Source organism: Punica granatum, unplaced genomic scaffold (assembly GCF_007655135.1).
Source record: "Punica granatum isolate Tunisia-2019 unplaced genomic scaffold, ASM765513v2 Contig00026, whole genome shotgun sequence".
Lineage (NCBI taxonomy): Eukaryota > Viridiplantae > Streptophyta > Magnoliopsida > Myrtales > Lythraceae > Punica > Punica granatum.
Window position 1 is genome coordinate 30,385 of NW_022204044.1, and position 21,696 is coordinate 52,080.

Sequence of the window (21,696 nt, forward strand, 5' to 3'; positions counted from 1 at the left end):
AACTTTCCTTGTCCTTTTGCCACATGAAGGTGTCGCAACTTTTCAGAAGAGTGGAGTAGACTTTCACACATTTTACAAAATAAAGCAACCACGTTAAAGACACATACAAAAATAATTATATACATTAATTTTTGTCATTTAATATAATGCGTATAAATTCATTTATCACATCATAATAATAAATAAGACAACTCATAATACAACACGTAAGTGCATGTCATCGTCATCTTCTCTCTGCACGCCATAATCGATTAGCGATACGATCGCATACAGCGTTCATTTCGTCCCTACTCATATCTACATCTACTCTAATTCCTTCTTGTAGTGGAGGATTGTGAAATTCATCGTAATCAACTCATGCATCGCCGTACTCCATAAATAATATGTCATGGTAATTATTACGGCGTATAAAATTATGCAAAATAAAACAGGCAAGGACAAGTTGCCCTTGTGTATAAGGTATGTAGTTCGTCATTAAACTCAGTATGACGAATCTCTTTTTCAAAATACCAAAGCAACGTTTGATGACATTACGCACTAACGTATGGCGCTAATTGAATAGCTCTTTTTCCGTTGTTGGAGGATTTTGCCGAGGAAAATCACTCTGGTGGTATCGTTCTCCCTTGTATGGAGCCAAATATCCTGGTATATTTGGAAACCCTGCATCAATAGCATAATATTGTTATGCAAAGAACATAAGAAAAATTACAGTTAATTAAATTAGGGTTGCAATTACATAGAAAACCGTCGAATTTATAAGCAAATACTCACGACCACGCAATGCTGGAAAACCTTCCACTCACGCAGCTTTGGAAAATATTCTTGAATCGTGTGCGGAGGCCTCCTAACCCGTCATCACTTATGTAAACATCATGTCGTGTGAACAAACAGCCAATACATTTTGAAATATTTCGGCATTCCGATCGCAATAAGGTACTCTGCTCACCTATGGCACACATGCAGCGACATGGGTTCCATCGATAGCTCCAATACAATGCTGCATAACAAACGCAAATTTGTATGTACAGAACATAGTATACCAAAAATAATTTTGTACATTAAGAAATTAGTAGAAGACATACCCTAAAGAAACGCTCGATCCTCTTTCATTAGCTGGCTTTGTATTCATAATAGATTGAGTACAAAAGATAGGCTTATGAGTTGGAGAATCTCGATTACTGCACCCGAATGCGAATTCTGTAGTTTGGAATTGGAGACCCGAAATCACCTCTTTTTTGAATGCCCTATCACCCAAGGGATTTGGAGAAGTTTATTAGACCGTGTTGGAATGAACAAACACAATGTTGACTGGAATACGGAACTTTGCTGGGTCTCCTCTCTCCGTGGAAAGAAGCTGGATATTATTTGTCTTAAACTTCTCTGGACTCACTACATTTACTGCATCTGGAGGGAGAGGAACGCCAGGCTCTACCGGAATCAAGTCTCGCCTCCAACAATTATAATACGAAGGATCTTCTCGGATGTGAAAGCAAAGTTGTCTGTTCTCCCTCGATTCTCATGCAAAATTGCACACTCTATCATTGCGAGGCATATGTTTCACCATTTTGATACTGCAACTAGTTGACTTGGGAGTAGCTCTTGGGTATTTTTTATTTTACTCCGTATAGAGGAAAATGGTATTGGTTTCTGATGTAAATTCATCTGTTATCAATGAAGTTTCATCATTTATCCAAAAAAAAAAAAGAAACGCCACCTTTCTTCATTTTCAATTTCTGGCTGGACAGCAACGTTCCGCGGTGTTATAAAATATTGCGATAATTGTTGTATTCCGCGTGCAATTTTTTTGATAAATCGTGACACCGTCTCGTTCGAATACTGAAACATTTCCGCCACCATTGAAAATCGCATACTGTATGAAATAACTAACAAGAACATACCGACTTGCTCTTCGACAGTAATACCTCTACTGGTATCTGTGATGCCACATCGCAATCGAAGTGTGTCGCATAGATTTCTAAACACGTAGGGTTCCATTCTGAAACTTTCAAAGCACCGAACGTCACTCCCTAGTAGTTCAACAATGTACTGTCTTCCTTGAAGTGTTGAATTTCTACAAGGCCTGTTCCGTGGAATGGACTCATTGAGCTGATCATATTGCATCATCAAGTGGAAGAACGCTCGTCACCTACTGTCAGGCTCGTTGTTAATAGAGTTATTATCATAGCTCGAGTATGACGCATTACGAGACATACTGATTGACAAATGATCGCCTATAACTGCGGACATAAGTTCACGAACACGTCGGTTAAAAGTGAAACACATTAGTTATAACCAAGCAGTCATTAACATGCAACACAAACATAAAACAAGAATTCATCAACAGAAGAAAACACACAAAACAAACAAAAAATACCCCAGTAGTTAGAAAAAATATATATAAAGATGGGTTCATGGATTCCTCAAGAATGAGGAAGCTGCATTATCCATTCCAGTCGATCGTCCTCCTTGAACCACATGAAAAGCCTCCGCGCTGTCGGATCAAGGAGGGCTTCGGCGGCTTTCACATACAAGGAGTGAAGGATTCTCGATTTCAATTTAGCCAACTCCTCGAGGCCTTCGTCGATGCTATTCTTCTCAGGTTTCTCAGGGCTTGATACCGACTTGCTTCTCTTTGCCAACGGTGGAGTTTTATGTGGTTGTTGCTTCGTGTAACTCTCCCTGAACAGGTCCATGCACTCTTGTATTTGTGAGCTCTTGCTTAGACCTCTTTTCGGCACTCGACGTCGAGACTCGGTTATAATGGGCTCCGCAACATGGACGAGGTCGTCACTCTCGTCGGAGCCTTCTTCGAGGTCGACATGTAGTTTCTCCTTTCCCTTCCCCCTAGATAAGAATTCCTCATTTAATCGGCGTTCTTCTTCTAAAGTTGGAGGTGGATCGGCCGAGGAGATGCGAAGAGCAGTGGTAGGCACTGAGGAACTAAAGAGTTGCTTCTGCAAATCGTAGTGGCTGCAGCCCTTGCTCCGGAATGCCTTGTATGCTCTATTCTTCTGTACGATGAAGTACAACATGACTCAAAGGATATCAGTGACAATTCATTCAAAACAACCATAGAACCCAAACATACAATTTATGAGAATGTACCTTTGCAAACATATCCCAAACATCTTGGTCGGCTGTGATAGTGTTTGTGTCTGCATCCCACCCGACGCCTATATGCCTGACTAATTCAGAGAATCGGGTGAAATTTGTCTTCATTCTCTTATGCTTATCCTTTACCTTTTGCAAACACAGTTGCTGATCGGGATAAAGATTTGTCATCTCAACTATGATCTCCTTTCATGTATTTTGCTTCCATGTTGTAGTATGTGCTCTTCTCAGCTTCTCAAGCATTATGTTTATGAAAGTATACTCCATTTCATCACTCCAGTCGATGATATTTTCGCCTTTAGGAGCCATGACGCATGCGGTTGGTCCAGAATAACAATGGTCTAATAGTGCACCTATCAATGATCTATCAGCAACAATAGTCACCAACATTAAACACCGAAATCAGTCATTCTTTTCTTGAACTACAGAGAACATGCATCATGCTATCCCACAGAATGCACACTAAGATGACAACGGCCATAAGCCAACATAATGCACACTGAGCAGACAAGGAAGAGAAGCACAAACAGGGCGAACCAGTAATCCACAGCAACATGGGCATTCTGTTAACAAATCAGGAAGAACATGCTCACAACTTCGGCCTATTCCGGAAAGGACACCAGACAAGGCTTTTTCATTGAGATGAAAAACAGATTGATGAAATTAACACAAATACGCCACCTTACACTAACAGGATAATGGTAGCAGATAACCAAGGAGGTCTGTATAAGCAGATAGCTTCGAAATTCCACCGAAATCAATAATCCAGAAGCATTAATCGAGATAGCGAGCAGAAAATGTTACCACACTGCCGATGCCTCTCCAAAACAACAACTTCCTGTGGTTCTTAAACCCCAATCCTAGTGGATAACAGCGATCTGAAGGGGGCCCCCGACAGCGATCAAAGTCGAGAATCTCTGGCAACCGGTGACAGACAGGACGTCCTTCGTGAATCACTCCTGAAAAGCTCATGCTTTTCACTGTTCTTCGCACCAGCTCCATTGACGCAAGCCTTCACGGACGAACGGGGATCTGCAAATAACGTATTGATAAGTCAGTAATCAGTGAAATTGATAACTCCGACTCACCAAACGGGCAGTTTCCGACCTCGATTACAAAGAAATCCTGCCGATTTCGGCCGATGCCTATGCAGACAAACTCTACAAGGAAGAAGAGGGAACATGCAGGAAGGAGGAGAAGATGGAGAGCATCGAGTCGGCTTCTGTTGTGTATCCTCTCACTCAACGGCTCCCTGCAACCTTTTGCCGACAAAAGCGAAAAAAAAAATTATCTGTAACCCTAAAGGAACGACTAGTTAAACACACCCATGCGGGATCTACTGCTCTTCAAATGTTGCGGGCAGTTTTGTCTTATAGCAAGTTGAACAGAGCAGAGTTGAACATTTTTCATTTTCCAAACACACCCTAGTATTTTCAAATCTAACCCGAATAACATATTACGTAATTCGGTCGATGAATTACGCCAAATGATCCTATCAAAATCCTTTTATTTTGTTTTTCATTTTTTGTAATCCTCATTTTTTAAAAAATTTCCACCCATTTTTAGCATTTTCGGATCTGATCCGAACAAGGTATCACGTAATCCGATCATGCATTATGCAAAACATTTTATCGTAAGGTCAACAAGTTTATGTCTTTATTGCGTTCTCATATCATACCCCGATCCACATAATTCTTTCGACGCGTTACATCAAATGATCCAATTCTTAGGTCGAAAAGTTATGCCATTTTAGTTTTTTTGTTTCAAATCTGACTCAAATAATGTATCGCGTAATTTGGTCAGTGGGTTATGCCAAATGATTCGATCATTATAGTCGAAAAATTTTCAAAAAGTACTTTTGCCCAACTTTTATTTGGAAAATTTAGAAAAAAAAATTCGTACTAAGAGTACTAAATATACAAAATGGAACACATGTTATATTTTTCTTCAAATTTTTGTTTGAAAGTACACAACTTTCTTCATGTCCCTTTTTTTTATTTCTTTCTTTTGTCTAGTATTAGTGGTGGTGTAACCTAATTGATCCACTGGATCAAATGACCCCATCAATATGATTGATCAATTATATTCCTTAAAAATATAATGTCATGTTTTATGCCATATGGAGTATAAGTTTTTCTCATTTTTTCCCCAATCACTGTAAGATTTGACACCATCATGTTACTCTATTTTCTTTATCTATTTTACCTTTTTTTTCTAAAGAGTTATACATATATAAGTACTTATTCATAGGCACAAGTTTTCTTCGTCTATAAGCAATATTTCTTAGAAAATTATACTAATTAAACACATATTTTTTGAATTACACACAATATTTTTTCTTCCTGTATCCATACAAAGACCCAATAGTGAAAATTAATTTTGTTACTCATTTATTTTCATAAATTTATAAAATACAAACATTTTCATACGTGTTATATAGGGCATTGTATAAATTATTATCTTAATATTATTGGCCAAAAAAATTGTCGGCATTTGCCCATGCAGATTGATGAATATATCTTACCTACTGCCGAAGACTTTATTGAAATGGACAAAAACTAATATATATATATATATATACATATATATATATATATGCTGGCTTGATTTTTTTTTGAGACACCGGGCTAAACCCAATGCATTAAGTAAAATAAATATTTACGAGCACTGATTTAAACATTTTCGATACTTATTCTCCTTGAATAAGGTATCGAATTTCAATCTTTTGAATAGAGAAAATCTTTGATGGGAAGAATTTTACTGATCGGTGAGCTAACATGACTCCAGTTGGATTAATCAAAGAGCCGACAGATTTTTGGACATAAGGGTAGAAACCGAAAACGAGGAAAATAAAAAAAGAGAGGTAAAGTAGCACCAGTGGCGTTCAAAGCAATCATGCGAGTAATGCCATTAGGCATAACCATGGAATATGTAAATCGAAAGAAGAGGAAAGTACAAGATTCGCCAGCCGGCATATTCTCGCGGTTGGTGGGGGGCCTCTTCACTGTCACTCATCTCTATCAAGTCGACGCTGCCAAATCACTCAGAAAAGTGGCCGTAACCACCAAAGCTATCTGAATGTCGCACTCCTCGGGCTCGATCAGAGCGTTTGCAATCACTTGAGATTCAAACCTTCTAGAATTAGGAGCACGAATCCCAAATTCCATGCCATTTCCAAACTCGATCTGAACCCACACAATTCAGCCTCCACCGATGTTCCGTAGCCAATGTTTGCATGAAAGCACGCCTCCTGCACCAGCCATTTTTTCATCCTGCAAAATGGATTTCTGGTTTAGTTTCCCCTTTTTTGGGTCAAACAAATTAAAGAAAGAGGCATGTTTTGGGATAAACAGAGTAATTATTAAATCAAGAACGAAGATTAAAGTGGGCGTTTTCTTTTTATTCATTTGTTTATGCATAACCGTTTCACGGGGGGAGATTTTATGAAATCTGTCTAAATTATTTAGAAATTTTTATCACTTATTTCGAATTCGAGTAGTTTATTTTGAAACTTGTGTACTTTATTTTTTTGTTAGTAATTTATTAAAAACTGAAATAATTATCGAGTCAAATAATACACTTTTCATTGTATGGTGCAAAGGCCTCCCCCTTCGCATGGGGACAAGAAACTGATATCAGCACCTAAAGTCAAATTGATCTGACTCAATTGTCGGGAATGGAGTTCAACTCTATTTTAATGTCACTTCACTTCATTTTTATTCAAATTTAATAGCATAATAATAATAATTTTATAATTTTTTCTTATTTAATAATAAATATATATATATATATATTTTTCATTGCTATACAAGTAATTTTTAATAATAAATTTCTTATTTTCACTCAATTTTTTCATAAATTCAATAATATAATCGATATTTTTTTTCTATTTAATAATAAATTCGTACACATATTATTTTTTAATGATCATTATAATCTCATATAATCAAAGAACATTATAATCTCATATATATATATTTAGAATGGAGACGAGTTCAATTTCACTCCATTACCAATCACAATCAAAGAACGTTGAGTGGTGGAGTTAAGGGACGCTATTAAAAAAGGTGCTATGATAGGACAAGTAACTTTATCTTCCTTGCTTAAAAGATGATCCATAACTTATGAGGAAATGTGACAAAAACATTGAGGGTATTCGCCTAGCCAGCACATTTTCGCTGTTTGAGGTCGTGGCGGTGTCAGAGAGCGCCAAGGAACTCATATGAGGGGTCATGGTTGCCACTGTTGCCCAACGTGCTCAAATCAGTCGACCTCGGTGCTTGTTGGCAATGGCACCAAGAGAGGATAGCATTATGTCCAATTGAAACAGTGTCATAACAGAATTACAAAAACATATTAATAGCTATTTAATTTAGCACAAAACGCATATCAATTTAAGTTCTAACTAATTATAACACAAATAAAATAAGCACGCAAGGTTTTTTTCTCTAGATTATACTGGATGCTCATGGATATAGGAAAAGAAAAAATACAGGGGTACGAAAGTTCACTGTTAAGTATTGAATCTTAGACCTATTATATACTGAATCAAAAGAGGGCATTGTTGTACTAAACTTCATTTCTCCTATATTGCTTTAGTCAATACTACCCTTACCTTTAGATAATGAAATAATCAATATCCCCAATCTATTCATTTGGTGCTATGCACGAGATGTTTTTAGTATATTTTGAACTCCTGCATTGTACACGAGAATAAGAAAGCTGATGAGGATGTGACGCCAAATTAACCTAATGCCATTGTCACCTTGAGTGCTGATTTGTTTGAGTCAACTAATGTAATCGGGTTACTTGGTGTAATGATTGCAAAGTTGAGTTAAAAGACCACATTAGGCATAATGGAAAGTCTTTTCCTGGAGGTCGAAATCAGCTTTTTGCACATCTTTGTTATGGACAAGCATACCGAAGAGTAATATGCCCAAGCAAGTCCACGTCGTGCACTATCAACTATCTTTTAGGAATCAAATCAAACAGCTAAAAGCCCAAAATATGGTACCTGCCTGTTGCCGGGATTCCCTCACAATGTCAGAAAGAAATCGCTATGCTTGTGTCGCTCAGGCTCTCTCTTTCTCGAGGTCAAAGAATTCATCGACCTTCAATGCTTGCACATAAGTTGATGTAAACAACTGAGAAAAGCTATACTTAAGAGAATACTTGAAACTCACAGCAATGGAGAAATTATATCTTCAAATAAGCAAAATTGTAGGATCTTTGGAAACAAATGCAAGTTATGGGTCCCGTTGTCTCATGATTATCCATCCAAAGTCCGAAGAGACCAAATCTTTCTTGAGCAACTAATTGGACCAAAAGAAAATGAATCACAAGGCCAAAGAGATAAGTTTGGCGAAGAGCAGGACACGAGGATTTCCATAGACAAGTAGTAGTCAGCTCCTTAAAGATAAGCTTCCACCTGCAGCTCAGAGTACAATCAGGTTACTTCAGCGTGATCCAAGTAGACAAGACCTGCATGTAAAATTCGCCCAAGAACAAAACCCAAGCCCATACCAAATTATTCAGGTGGCCAGCGAAAGAGAGATGGAGAGTGACAGAAAGGAAGCAGACTCTCCCTCCAATAGCGTGAACTCAGTGGCCCGGATTTCATCAACGGATATGGGACCATCGGGATACCCCGAAGCCGTCGCTGAACTCCTTCAAGAACTCCGCCTTGTCTTTGTCCATCGCTTCTCCTCCTCCTCCTCTTCCTCAACAGAGGAATTTGATTGAACAGGAAAATGGGAACTTTTTGATTCTGGCGGCGGCCCGACAATCTTATATATCTGCCGTTCGATATTCGCGGGATGCTTCTTGAATCAGCTCTCAGCGTCAGCTGAAGGAACAATGAGAGATTGATTTCCGATAGGCGCCTAAGATTGAGAATCAAGCAATAACAAAAGACGAAATCTTTATAGAAGCGGTTGCTCCTAACGAAAATGCTAACCTTTTAGGATACCCAAAAAATTTGACACAACATGCAAATTGGTCTCTAAAATATATACTCACTATTGAAATTCATCTCTATAAGATTTGTGTTGTACAAATTAGTCTTGTGTGTTATAAATGTAGATTTCATAATTATTATGGAATCGATATTTATATGTATATTCTACTATTATATATTACATAGGGAAAAAGACAAAAACTCCCCATGTGGTTTGTGGTTGAGACAAATCGCACCCTATTTTTTATTTGGGACAATTAGCCCCCTGTGATTTGCTCCGTCAGATATATGGGGTTCCGAAATTATTTTTTTCATTTTCAGTCCTCAATCTTTAGTTTTTTAATCATTTTGATCCTAAATCATTTTCTTTCATCATTCTTATCCTCAACTTTTCATTTTATTTCATTTTAGTCCTATAACGAAAAATCGAAGGGGGAAGGGGTTGGGGCCACCAATCGGCGACTCCGAACCCTCCATTGAGGGCGCCGGCACCCACAGAGAACGTTGGTGACCTCGGTGGAAAGGTCAGGATCGCTGATTGGTGGCCCCGACTCCGGCAAATCGACCAAGGACTTCGACTCAGGGTCCCCGGTCGATTCGGGGTCGGGGCCGCCAATCGGCGACCTCAGCCCCTCCACCGAGGTCGCCGACATCCTCTATGGGTGCTGGCGCCCTCGGTGGAGGGTTCAGGATCGCCGATTGGCGGCCCCGACCCCTTCCTCCTTCGATTTTTCTTTATTGGATTAAAATGAAACAAAATGGAAAGTTGAGGATAAGAATGATAAAAGAAAAAGATTTAGGATCAAAATGATTAAAAAACTAAAGATTGAGAACTGAAAATGAAAAAAATAACTTCGGAACCCCCATATATCTGACGGAGTAATTCACATGGGTTAATTGTCCCAAATAAATAACAGGGTGCGATTTATTCCAACCCCAAAGCACAATGAGGGTTTTTGTCTTTTTTCCTATTACATATGCAATAATATAGATGCCATGTGGTACTTTGAATAGCAGAATTCTCGAAAATGTTTGGAGAACATACCTTTTATGTGCTAGATGCTTTCAATATCAACTATATATTGAATTTCCTATTGAACATACACTATATATTGAATTTCATTATATATAGTGAATTTCCTATTGAATTTCCATAGTATCTATAACATCCACTATATATTGAATTTCATTTCCCGTTATATATTTCAATATATCACTCTATATATATAGATGCTGATATAGAAATCGCACATATTTCTTTGATAAAAAATGTATAAACGATGACATGGTAATGCGAGGGAATTTCGTTGTATATCTTTGATGATATGGTCGCATGAGAATTTAGCTCGGGTCTTTGTTATTATATATAAATAAATATATAATATAATATAATATAGATACATATTATAATTATAAGGGTTAATTGCCTAAAAAAATACAGGATTTTCACATTTTATCAATTCTAGTACGAACTTTTTTCTTGACCTAAAAATACACAAACCACCAATTTGATATCAATGTTAGCACGACTTCCATTTTTTCAATCGGTGGGCCTCAACGACAACTACTGTCAGCCCAATTAGTACGAACTTTTTTCTTGACCTAAAAATACACAAACCACCAATTTGATATCAATGTTAGCACGACTTCCATTTTTTCAATCGGTGGGCCTCAACGACAACTACTGTCAGCCCAATTAGGTTGTCCATGAAGGCAAAGGTCTCCGGTGACCCCAATTAAGGGATGGTAGCCATGCGCCGATAAGACTTTGACCACCTACCTCCTTCATTCTTCTCTAAGCTTTACTTTTTTTTCAAATTTGGGCAATGAGGACCTCATCGGGGCCCAACACTACCGTTGTAAGGTCGTTGGCAATCTCAGCTACCTCGATCGAAAGGTGTAGCGAAATTGATGCAGTAAGGAACTATAGATCATATCAATAGCACAAAAAGAAATATTTTTGTAAGTTGTATTCATTCAATTAATTTGTGCCTTATTTTAAAATAGATAAACACGTGCTCGCTAACCAATTGGTCCTCAAATTTGAAGAAAGCCAACATATGGGTCCCCAAAAAAAATTTTTCCACCAATTTAGTCCCTGAATTTTTTTAAATCCTAACAAAAAAGCCCTTTTACACCTTTTTTTTTGCCAACATTTTGATCCTGAAGACCTTGGAAAGGACCATTTTGTTATGATTTTTGAAAATTCAGAAACTAAATTGGTGACACAATTTTTCGGGGACCTACGCGTTGGCTCGCTACAAATTTGAGGATGAAAGTGTTAGTGCATTCAGTGAAACACTCTAATTTCAAAATTGTCTTAATTTGGTAAATATAGAAGTATGGAGAAAAAAAATGAGAAACTTAATTAAACGATATACTAAGTTAAGTATACGAAATTTTAAAATAGTGACTAAATAGTTTCTCATGAGAAGAAGAGAATTGTATAGATATTTTTATATAAGCTAGAGATGTAACTAATTTTACAAGATTGAGAATGTGCGGACAGAGATCTGGCACCTCGTGACGAAAGGAAAAGGGAGGATGCGCAATAAACCATATGAAGGGAGTCGCCAATATCTGTTTTAGATCCGAAGACCTAGGGCCGATGAGTCGCCCTTCTAGAGTGTATAACTATACCTCCTCAGTCTGTTAAGATCATGGTCTTACGGAAACAGGGTTCTAGATTCAGGGGTCCTGTACAACTGAGTTTCCTCGATCGTCCGAGAATCGGTACTCAGCATGTCACTGGTTGTAATATTTTAACTTCTTTACCGAGTGATTAGGCTCCGTATATGTCACACAGCGTGAGTTCAAAATGGAAAACAGGAGAATCAAGCCGAATGGACGATTTCAAATCACGGAAGGGGTGGCTCAACTCATTACTATAAAGTGAATATGAGATTAAAAATGATTAGGCTTAATCCAATTAACAAAATGCAGATATCAATAGGCCTGAGCACTAGAAATGCGACTAAGCATGCGTCTTTCGATTTATCCATGATATGACCTATTCAATCCAATTGAATGTGGATCTAGATTGCATGCTTATTGATTTCCTGCTTACTCTCAAATGAAGTGAATTATCCCAAGTCTAACTAGTTTCTTTTTCATGGGTCACCATCCTCATGATCGAAATAATCTGCTTCGCACAATTCTCGTGTCTCTCGAGACCTCACATGTGTTAAGCGTGGGATTCTTACAACATTGATCAATATAAAAAGAGATGAATTTTCACTCATTCTCACCTACCCGACTCGAATACATGAATCGCTCAATCCTCCCTTTTATATCTCTTCCCCACCTAAATTGCTTGGAAACACATAGAAAAAAGAAAAATAATTCAAATCCCGGGATTAACACGCGCATGCCACTATCATCTCGTGCTCGGACTTGACACGATGTCTAACAAGTCGAATTTAATTACGAAAATTGTGACAAATGGGTTTTGATCGAGGATAAAATATTTATGTTTGATTTAATTTTAAAAATGGAAAAGGAGACTCGAGCCGGCCTAACTGGCTTTAATTGGGCCGAATGGGCCTAATTAGGCCCAGTGGGCCAAACCAAGCCCAAATTGGTTGTCGAGTCACCAGAACGAGCCTAGCCCGACCTAAGTGACTCGATTGGATCCCAAGGGTCCAATCGGGTCTGTGGTAGCTAGACAACTGCTTTCCCGATTGTGATTGGGCTCAAATTTTCGGATTTTGCTCCGATTTACATCAAGTCATAGAAACATGTATCCTAGATGGTTCGGGCCCAATATCGCGACAAATTAAAATTCGATTTTAGGCCGAGTTTACGTGATTAATCTGGTTCATGTGAGGTTTCAATTGGAAATGACATTCAATTCTCAAAACATACACACATTTAGCGCATGTGCACATCACCATTTAATTTATCAAATTTAAGTCCAAGTGATCAAATAGGCCGATTTAATGTTTTTGGTCAACTTTAATTTCATTATGGCCGGGTGTACATGATGTCTAGTTTGTGTGCGTTTGTTCCAGTTTCAATCAATCCAATCCCTTTCAAGTCAATGGGTTCCTTGTCACACGTCCCGATTCTTTAAAAATTCAAGTTCAATCATTAAACTGATTCGTGCTTTTCTAATCAAAATTCATTTAACGATATCATCTCAATGCAAGCATCGAATCAACTGAACAATAAAAGCCCTAAGCATACCACTAAGCTCGAGATTTATACCTCTCTCAAACTAGTGTCGAGAAGGACCAGGTAAGTCTTCTGGCCGTCCACGAACCAGGCCTTGACCCAATCGTCCAGAATCACCACAGCCGCGAAAAAGGGGGCAGTAGCCTCAACAGGAGTTTAGCAACGACAAAAGCTCTGAAAAAGGGGCAGCAACACAGCACAGGAAACACCAGTAGTGCAAGGGCAAGGTGGGACAGTGGTTAAGCAGCCTGACGGAGATAAGGGCAGCACACAATAGTGGCAACTAGTCGAGGGAGCTCGAGGAAGGGCAGCCATTAGAGCAGGATAAACAACGATAGTCCTTTAAGGATCTCAGAGGGGCCCTAGAAGCAATAGTCATAGCTCGGGAGCTCAGCGGGGAAAGGTGGCAACCATGGCCACAGCGGGACAGCTCCAAGAGCTCAAGATGCAGCAGCAAAATAGCCCAAGGAGCTGTGGGCAGTAGCAAATGGCAATGGCTGGAAGCAAATGAGGGGCAGCAACTCAACCATAGCAGCTTCACGAGGGAAGAATAGGAGCTGAACATCATCAGGGGACGGAGGAGGGAAAGGAAAAGAGGGTCGACTGAGAGAGGGAGGTGATAGGGCAACTGTGAAAGGAAGATGAATAAGAGAAGAAAGATGGAGGAGTGGCGATGGAGTGATGAAAGAGGGAGAAGGAAGGAAAGAGAGTGATGGAAATGTCAGGAAGAGTGTGAGGGATAGCAGAAGGAGATGGAGGGAAGCTAGGAACAAGAGTGACTCAAGGAGATGGAAGGTGATGGCGGTGGAACTGTTGAGAGGATGGTGAGTTGCTGGTGTTGATGAGAGGGTATTGGTGGCAGTGATATAGAAGGAAGAGGAAGAGGAGGAAGAAAGGGAAGGTGAGGATGATGATGATGGTTACTAGCGTGGTGTGAAAGAGGCCAAGGAAAGGGTGATGATTTGAGGATGAGAAGGGATGGTGATGAAGGAAACGAAGGTAGGAGAAGCTGAAGAGAATGAATGGTAATGAATGATGGACGAGAGAGAGATGGAGATGGAGATGGAGATGGATGGTCAGTAGAGGGAGCTGAAAGAGTGAGAACCGAGGGAGACATGGGAAGAAGGGAAGTTGTGTGTGCCGTATGGAGGCCGAGAGTGAGAGAGGGTGAGCTTCTATGTTTTCCCGAGAGAAAGAGAGAGAGAGAGAGAGGGAGGGTGAGGGAATGACGGCTGATGGTGTGAAGATCAAAAAGAAAGAAATCTTTCTGTCTACTGCTATTCCTTTTCAGCTAAGAGAGAGCTACTGACTTGGAGTTGAGAGAGAGAGAGAGAGAGTGAGAGGGAAGATCGAGTTGCTATCGAGGAATAGAAGGAGTAGGTTGGCGCCGGAATAGAATCTCGATCCTGCAGGGTAGGCGGCGAGTCAGGGCAATTTGCATGAGATGCAGAAAGAAAAGAAAGAAGAAAGGAGGAAAAGGTCTTCCGTGCAACAATATTATTACGTAAAATTATGTCACAAGACATATAAAGAATGTTATTTTTGAAAATAATGAATTGTTTCTGTCAATAATTTTTTTTACATATTAAAAGTCAAAATGACAAACAAGTATTACTACGTGATATCATTATTGCATACAAGATTTTTGAAGATGGAGATGAAGAAAGAAGAAAAAATAAGAAAGAAATGAGGGAGAGGTTAGCTCATGGGGGGTCAGCCACTTGGGCCACTTGTGGCCGACCCTCATGCCGCATCATATATTTTTTTTTATTTTTCTGTCTTTTATTTTATTGATTTATCCGTACGGGCGTTCTTCGGGCTTAATTCGATATCTCGATATGAAATATTTTGAATGGGTATTTTGAAATTGAAAAATTCGAAAAATAATCGACTCTATAAAAGATTCAATTTGTGTTAAGAAAGGTCGAATCTCGATAAGAATCGATATCGAGCCTTCGAAATACATCAATCGTAATTGCTCGATTATTTTCGAATTTATATCTCGATGATCAGATATTATAGAAATATTCTTGGACCATTATCGTGTTCAAAAAAATACAATGATTAATATTACATAAAAAAAATTTTCGATCCCGCGTATCGTTCCGGATTTTAAAAATCGAAATTGACACACGTAAAGTTTGAAAACATCCCGCGGAGCTTCTTTTTTCCCTTTTTTTTCTTCTTTTTTCTTCTTTCTTTTCTTTTCTTGAAAATTGAAATTGGAGTTTAATTAAAAGAAAGAGATTTTTACCTCATATATCCCATGGTTAAACCGTTTTTTAAATCCATATCCCATGGTTTACATTTTTCTTCAAATCTATCCTGCCGCTATATCTCCATCAGTGTTTTAACTGTCTTGTCACTGTGGTCGTTTTATTCAGGATAGATTTGAGAATAAATTAAAACCATGAGATAAATCTAAGGAAATAATTAAAATCATAGGATAGATTTGAGAAAAAAATTAAAACCATGGGATAGATTTGAGGAAAGAATTAAAAGCATATGATAGATTTGGGAAAAAAAATAAAACATGGAATATATTTGGAGCTTACTAGTGTTTCATTAACAGACAAGATAACACCAAAATATATTTGGAACAAAATATAAACCATTAGATATTTCTAACAAAAAAACATATGATAGATTTAAAAAACGATTAAACCATGAGATATATGAGGTAAAAACTCCTAAAAGAAATGTCTCGAGTTTAAAAGCAATAAATGCAGCAAACAATTTTCGAAATGATTTTCCTCGACGAATGGTAAATGGCCATTTCTCCCTTCTTCTACGTGGTCATGCTATGTTGTCGGTCTTAAATCCTCATCGTGGTGTGGTCCTTTGCGCATAGGCTCCTGGGCCAAATTGAGGTGTCTACAAAAAAAATTTAGTTTTCTATAGATATACATAATATATAATGTACCAAATCTATATATAGTACATATAAAATTGCCACTATATTTATTTATATAGAGCATATAATTCTAGATAATTATTTTGCATTAACTATCTCATTTATTAATGTTTTGCTATTGTAAATTGTCCTTACTACTGCCTCAAATTATTTATTAGATATATGTAATTTCAATAAATTAATATTTCTTATACCCACTTATTTATTAATGATGGTAAGATCTTAAGGTAATTTGTCTGTAGTTTTTATAAGTCCCTAAAGAATAACTTCTAACAGTGTGAGAAGGTTTCCCATTGGCAACCTAAATTATTTATTTTTTTAAAAAAATAACATATATCCTAAGATATATATATATATATATAACTATATATATAGTATTTATGATACTAAATTATTCTGATTTTATTGACAAATTTGGAGAAAAATATTTTCTAGAAATAATTGATCCGACCACAATAACCATATTATTTATCTTAACGGCCGACCGCATTACCTGCTAGTTTTTTGGGTAGAACTTAGAATATAACAAAGGACTTGAAAATGTGAAAATTAAATAATACGAAATAAAAGAAAAATCGAAGCAGTCACGAGGGCACTGATTAGCAATAACGAATATATCATTTGTCTCGATGGTTGATCGAATTACCTATTACTTTTTTGGATTAAAAAATGCTAAAAAATGGAAAATTATTTCAGAAAAAGTGAAAATATAATAAATTGGAATTAGATAATTTAATTAAACTTGGATAAAAGTTTCTTTAAGATAGAAGAGAAAAATTCTTAGGATGACATTTGACAACCCCAAACAAGAGTTTTACTTGTATTAAAAGATTTTCTCTATAATTCCAATAAATCTTTAACTAGCCAGTTACACCCGCATTGCACGCGATTTTATTACTATCAAAGATTTATTTTCATATATATTATATACTATGAACTTATTACCTGAACTTTGAAAATATCAATTAGTTTATGTTATCGGAATACTTTTAAATAACGTCCAAATTGTTCAATTTGCATAACTTAATCAAAGCCATATTAAAAGAATATTAAATTTATCATATTGAGTAAGCCCTATTGAAATAAAAATTTGAAGAGTTTTGTTCAACATGATGCTTGCATGGGAGAAAGAGAAAATGAGGAATATGAAAGAAGCTTTACTCTAGTTACACTCGGCAATTTCGGTGTAGATCAACAAAATATTAGAAACAAAAAGCAAGAAAAGCTCATTGTATTTTGTGGATTATTAATTTGAAGACCTATCTAATTATTCATGTTGATTTAATCCCAAGTGCAGGTAAGTGAGGAATGAAATAATGAGGAGCTGAGGATTTGAGAGTTTAGAATATGTGGCGATTAATGGGGAATAATCTCGCCATTATATATTATAAAACTTAAATATATCGAAAAGCAAGGTTAGTATTAACTTCTTAAATGATTATTTAATATTTTTAGGGATTGTTTTTATAATAATTAATTAGAATGAAGCTACCTAGTGGGTGAAGTCACGTAATAGAGGACTAAGGGCTTGACACATTGCACTTAGCACAATGTTATTAATCTTGAAGTTGACACATGGCACGATCTTGTTGAACATGTTTTTTTCGTTTCACTGTTATATACTATATATAGATATATAGATTAGATATCACTCTAATAAATTGTTATAGTCTCTTTAAATTCTAGTAAGAAATTAGAAAATGAAGCATCTTTTATCATCATCATGCGTCAAGAACATTTAAAGACACCAAGGGTCACGTCTAGCCACTCTAAGCACTAAATGAACCAGAAAGCTCTAACAAAAACGAGTCAAAATCAAACTGCCAATTTGACCAATACAATTAATATGCTAATTTTCTTAGAGGAATTTCATTTGACTCGTCTATTGGAGGTACTCTATATATATTTACTCTAAGTAAAGAAATTGCTTAATTTTTAAGCAGTCATAATAATTTTCTAATTTCTCATTCTGACATTTAATTAAGTGAAATTTCTATAGCTAAACTCCTATTTTTCTATTTTCTTAATTTTCATTTAAATTGAGTTCATTCATTGCAATCTCAAACTCAATTTTATTATTGTATACTATTATTATTTACGTGCATTACATGGATTTATTTTCATATTCTATTACATATTTTATAATAATTATTTAGATTTAGACTCTAAATTAGTGCTTAAGAATTATAAAAATTTTCAAACAATTAATTTCAACATTCAAAACAATAATATTAATTTGGGTAAATAACCTAAAAAAGCACGTATTATTCAAAAATTTAATAATCTAGCACGAACTTTAAAATTTTTCTAAAAAAACACAAAGTTTCAAAATCTTCCATAATTTAGCACGCCGTCTCCTTCCATCCATTCTCCGCCGTGAATTGCTTACGTGGCCGTTAAATTTGACTAATTGACCGTTAATTGCCACGTGTCACCATATTATTGGCCGTTAATGAAAAATGCACAGGGTTAAAGGGAAAAGGAAAACCAATGATATGGTGACACGTGGCAATTAATGGTCAATGAGTCAAATTTAGCGGCCACATAAGCAATTTAATGGCAGAGAATGGACGAAAGGAGACGGCATGCTGGATTAGGGAAGATTTTGAAACTTTGTGGTTTTTTAGAAAATTTTTAAAATTCGTGCTAGATTATGGAATTTTTGAATAGTACATGCTTTTTTAGGTTATATACCCTATTAATTGAAAACAATAATAATTTTATGCTGTTTGCTAATAATTCTGCTGCTAATTATCTTACTTAATAGATATATTGCACTTTTAATTAATTATCATTATGTTACACAAATTTATTCCATATTCACTCCATACAAATTTACCCTTTTCCAGTTTCCAAAAAATATTTTATTAATATATTTTATGTTACCGTAAATTTCTAGAAATAGGGCCTTGTACTTTATTCAAAACTATATATATGTGCTAAATTAATTATCTTTAACTAGCATCTAATAATATTTCTTCGTTATACTTATACCTAAGATCAATTATTATATTTTAATTGTGTTTAGAGTAGTTTTGGCATTTATTATTTATATTAATTGCATTCAGGTCAATTTCTTAGATATAGATATAGATGTAGATATAGATATAGATATAGATATAGATATAGATGTATTTTCTTAATTTATATTTAAAATGAAGTTCAGATGTTGCAATCCTAAGTCAATTTCTCGAGTGAATTTTACTATATACACATGCATATATTCTTTTGGCATAATTGCCTTGTATAAAGATTGAGGTGTTTTTTTGAGTGGTATATAAAGATTGAAGTTGGATATTTAGATTGTCATCCTCCCTATGAAATCCTTCCTATCTACTAAAACCATGGCAATTAGAGGAGGAACATTGATCTTAATGCTGTGTCTGATCGTGGCCGTAAATGCCCAAGATATCGGCACCGATAACAGCACAAACTACGACGCAGCTGCTAAGGATTTCGGTGGCATCATCTCGGTGAAACCATTGGCTTTCCTGGCACCTTTGAAGTCCGATGACTTAGCCAGGATCGTTAGGTCCGCTTACGATTCAGATAACTTGACTGTGGCAGCGAGAGGCAATGGCCACTCGACCAATGGCCAGGCCATGGCCAAAGGTGGTCTCGTTATAGCCATGCGTTCTGTGGAGTCTGGCCACTTCAGGCTAGTCAAAGCCAATGGGTCTGCTTATTACGCGGACGTACCGGGAGGGGCATTATGGGAGGATGTGCTCGACTGGTGCCTTGGACAGGGCCTGTCCCCAAGGTCGATGACGGATTACCTTGCGCTCACGGTTGGCGGGACGCTGTCCAACGCTGGGGTCGGCGGTCACACCTTTAGGTATGGCCCGCATACGTCGAATGTGGTGGGGTTGGAAGTCATCACGGGGAAAGGAGAGCAGGTGGTCTGCTCCGAGAAGGAGAACATGGAATTGTTCTTCGGAGCCCTTAGCGGGCTTGGCCAGTTCGGTATCATCACTCGGGCCAGGATACTGCTTCAACCGGCACCCGAATATGTGAGGTGGATAAGGCTGGTCTATGCCGAGTTCGATGAGTTCACTCAGGACGCTGAGTCACTGATCACTGCCCCGGAAGGACAATCTTTCAATTATATTGAAGGGACTGCAGTAGTGAACAGCGATGACCCGATCAACGGATGGCCCTCGGTGCCCTTGCACCCAAACCAAACATTTAACTCGACCTTGATACCTAAAAGTGCCGGCCCGATGCTATACTTCTTAGAAGTTGCGCTCCACTACAAAAACAACGACAGCCGAACAGCAATCGATGCGACCGTGGACGTGCTGCTACGACGGCTGAGATATGTCGACGGCTTGGAATTCCAAGCGGACGTGAGTTACAGGGACTTCTTGCTGCGGGTGAAGCAGGAAGAGCAAGAGGCGAGGGTGCAAGGCGCATGGTACAAGCCCCACCCTTGGCTGAACATCTTCTTGTCGAGGACGGACATCGCCAAATTCGACCAGGCCGTGTTCAAGACAGTGCTAAAGGACGGCATCGGTGGGAGGCTGTTGGTCTACCCGGTTTTACGTCACAAGTTCGATGATCGGACGTCTCTGGTGTTACCCGAGGCTGAAATCTTCTACATAGTGTCCATTCTTCGGCTAGGTCTTCCCATACCAAATGAGCCATCGGTTGAAAGCATGATCGCGCAGAATAAGGAGATCATCAAGGTATGCGAAGATAATGCATTCGATTACAAGCTGTACCTCTGGAATTACGAAACGCAAGAGGAGTGGAAGACGCATTTTGGGAAGAAATGGGGGATATTCGCAGGGAGGAAGATGATCTTCGATCCGAAGGCGATCCTCTCGCCTGGGCAAAATATTTTTACCCGAGTTTAGATTGTACTAAGTGACGAAATTTTAAGCACTTATTAAAATAAGTACTTAATTGATTATATAAAAATTATTTGGGGAAATAAATAAGAAATTAAATTCATTTTTTTTTACAAGGGAGGTTTATGATGCTAGTGCATTGAAATAAAAATCCTAAATATCTAATAAATGGGTACGTGTAGTCCCACTAGGTATCGAACCTGAAACCTTTTGGTCACCAGGCGAAAGGTGCACCACTGTGCTATTCCCTCTTTTAATAGAAATTAAATTCTTTGATAATAATGTATTTATTTGGTTGCCTTATATTTCCTGATTCTATTTTGACTCAATCCTTTTATAATTGATCATTTTAAATGAGTAGGTCGCCGGTCACCGCAGAAACCGCTAAAGGTGAAAAAATTTATAACATTATTGACGGATGTAAATATGGTGAAAGAATATGATAGTTTCTGATTATATTTGCCAAAAAGAAAAAAAGACTGTAGTAACGGTGAAAGTGAGCAACATTAATGATTTATTGTGTTATGAACTCTATTTTAATATTTTTTAATTATTATAAGATAAGATATAGTAATAATTCTCGCAATAGAGAGTTAGCATAAAGTTCTTTATTTTTACAGTGTATAGAATATTAATCTGAATAAAAATTTGTTCATATTTTAATTTACTAGTGGATTGCCACGTGCGACGCA

General features: G+C 37.3%; 2 protein-coding genes and 1 long non-coding RNA gene across 5 annotated transcripts; 1 reads left to right on the forward strand and 2 right to left on the reverse strand.

The window, feature by feature from the left end:
* Positions 1 to 2,328: 2,328 nt before the first annotated feature.
* Positions 2,329 to 4,879, reverse strand: LOC116189841. 2 transcript variants are annotated; one of them, XM_031519579.1, is made up of 4 exons: positions 4,219 to 4,879; positions 3,916 to 4,143; positions 3,106 to 3,475; positions 2,329 to 3,011 (listed from the first exon to the last, which is right to left on the reverse strand). In XM_031519579.1, exons 3-4 carry the CDS (start codon positions 3,280 to 3,282, stop codon positions 2,421 to 2,423), a joined length of 768 nt encoding a protein of 255 aa, XP_031375439.1. In that variant the 5' UTR covers positions 3,283 to 3,475; positions 3,916 to 4,143; positions 4,219 to 4,879; the 3' UTR covers positions 2,329 to 2,420. The 2 variants fall into 2 exon arrangements, with proteins under 2 accessions (XP_031375439.1, XP_031375440.1); XM_031519580.1 differs by having other exon boundaries at positions 3,106 to 4,143.
* Positions 4,880 to 5,871: 992 nt separating this feature from the next.
* On the reverse strand, positions 5,872 to 9,163 carry LOC116189839. 2 transcript variants are annotated; one of them, XR_004152490.1, is made up of 3 exons: positions 8,635 to 9,045; positions 8,126 to 8,539; positions 5,872 to 6,383 (listed from the first exon to the last, which is right to left on the reverse strand). It is a non-coding gene; the product is annotated as an uncharacterized LOC116189839 (long non-coding RNA). The 2 variants fall into 2 exon arrangements; XR_004152489.1 differs by lacking the exon at positions 5,872 to 6,383 and adding an exon at positions 9,068 to 9,163 and having other exon boundaries at positions 6,959 to 8,539; positions 8,635 to 8,956.
* A 10,264-nt stretch (positions 9,164 to 19,427) lies between these two features.
* LOC116189840 (cytokinin dehydrogenase 7-like) lies at positions 19,428 to 21,300 on the forward strand. Its single transcript, XM_031519578.1, has one exon. The coding sequence runs from the start codon at positions 19,472 to 19,474 to the stop codon at positions 21,008 to 21,010; it is 1,539 nt and encodes a 512-aa protein (XP_031375438.1). The 5' UTR covers positions 19,428 to 19,471; the 3' UTR covers positions 21,011 to 21,300.
* The last annotated feature ends 396 nt before the right edge of the window (positions 21,301 to 21,696 follow it).

What these genes read in the sequence shown, in the direction of transcription:
- LOC116189840 (XM_031519578.1), top strand. Translation starts at nt 19,472, where the DNA reads ATGAAATCCTTCCTATCTACTAAAACCATGGCAATTAGAGGAGGAACA.
- LOC116189841 (XM_031519579.1), bottom strand. Translation starts at nt 3,282, where the DNA reads ATGACAAATCTTTATCCCGATCAGCAACTGTGTTTGCAAAAGGTAAAG. An exon ending in TTTGGGATATGTTTGCAAAG is followed by an intron (nt 3,012 to 3,105) that starts GTACATTCTCAT and finishes TTCATCGTACAG; the next exon opens with AAGAATAGAGCATACAAGGC.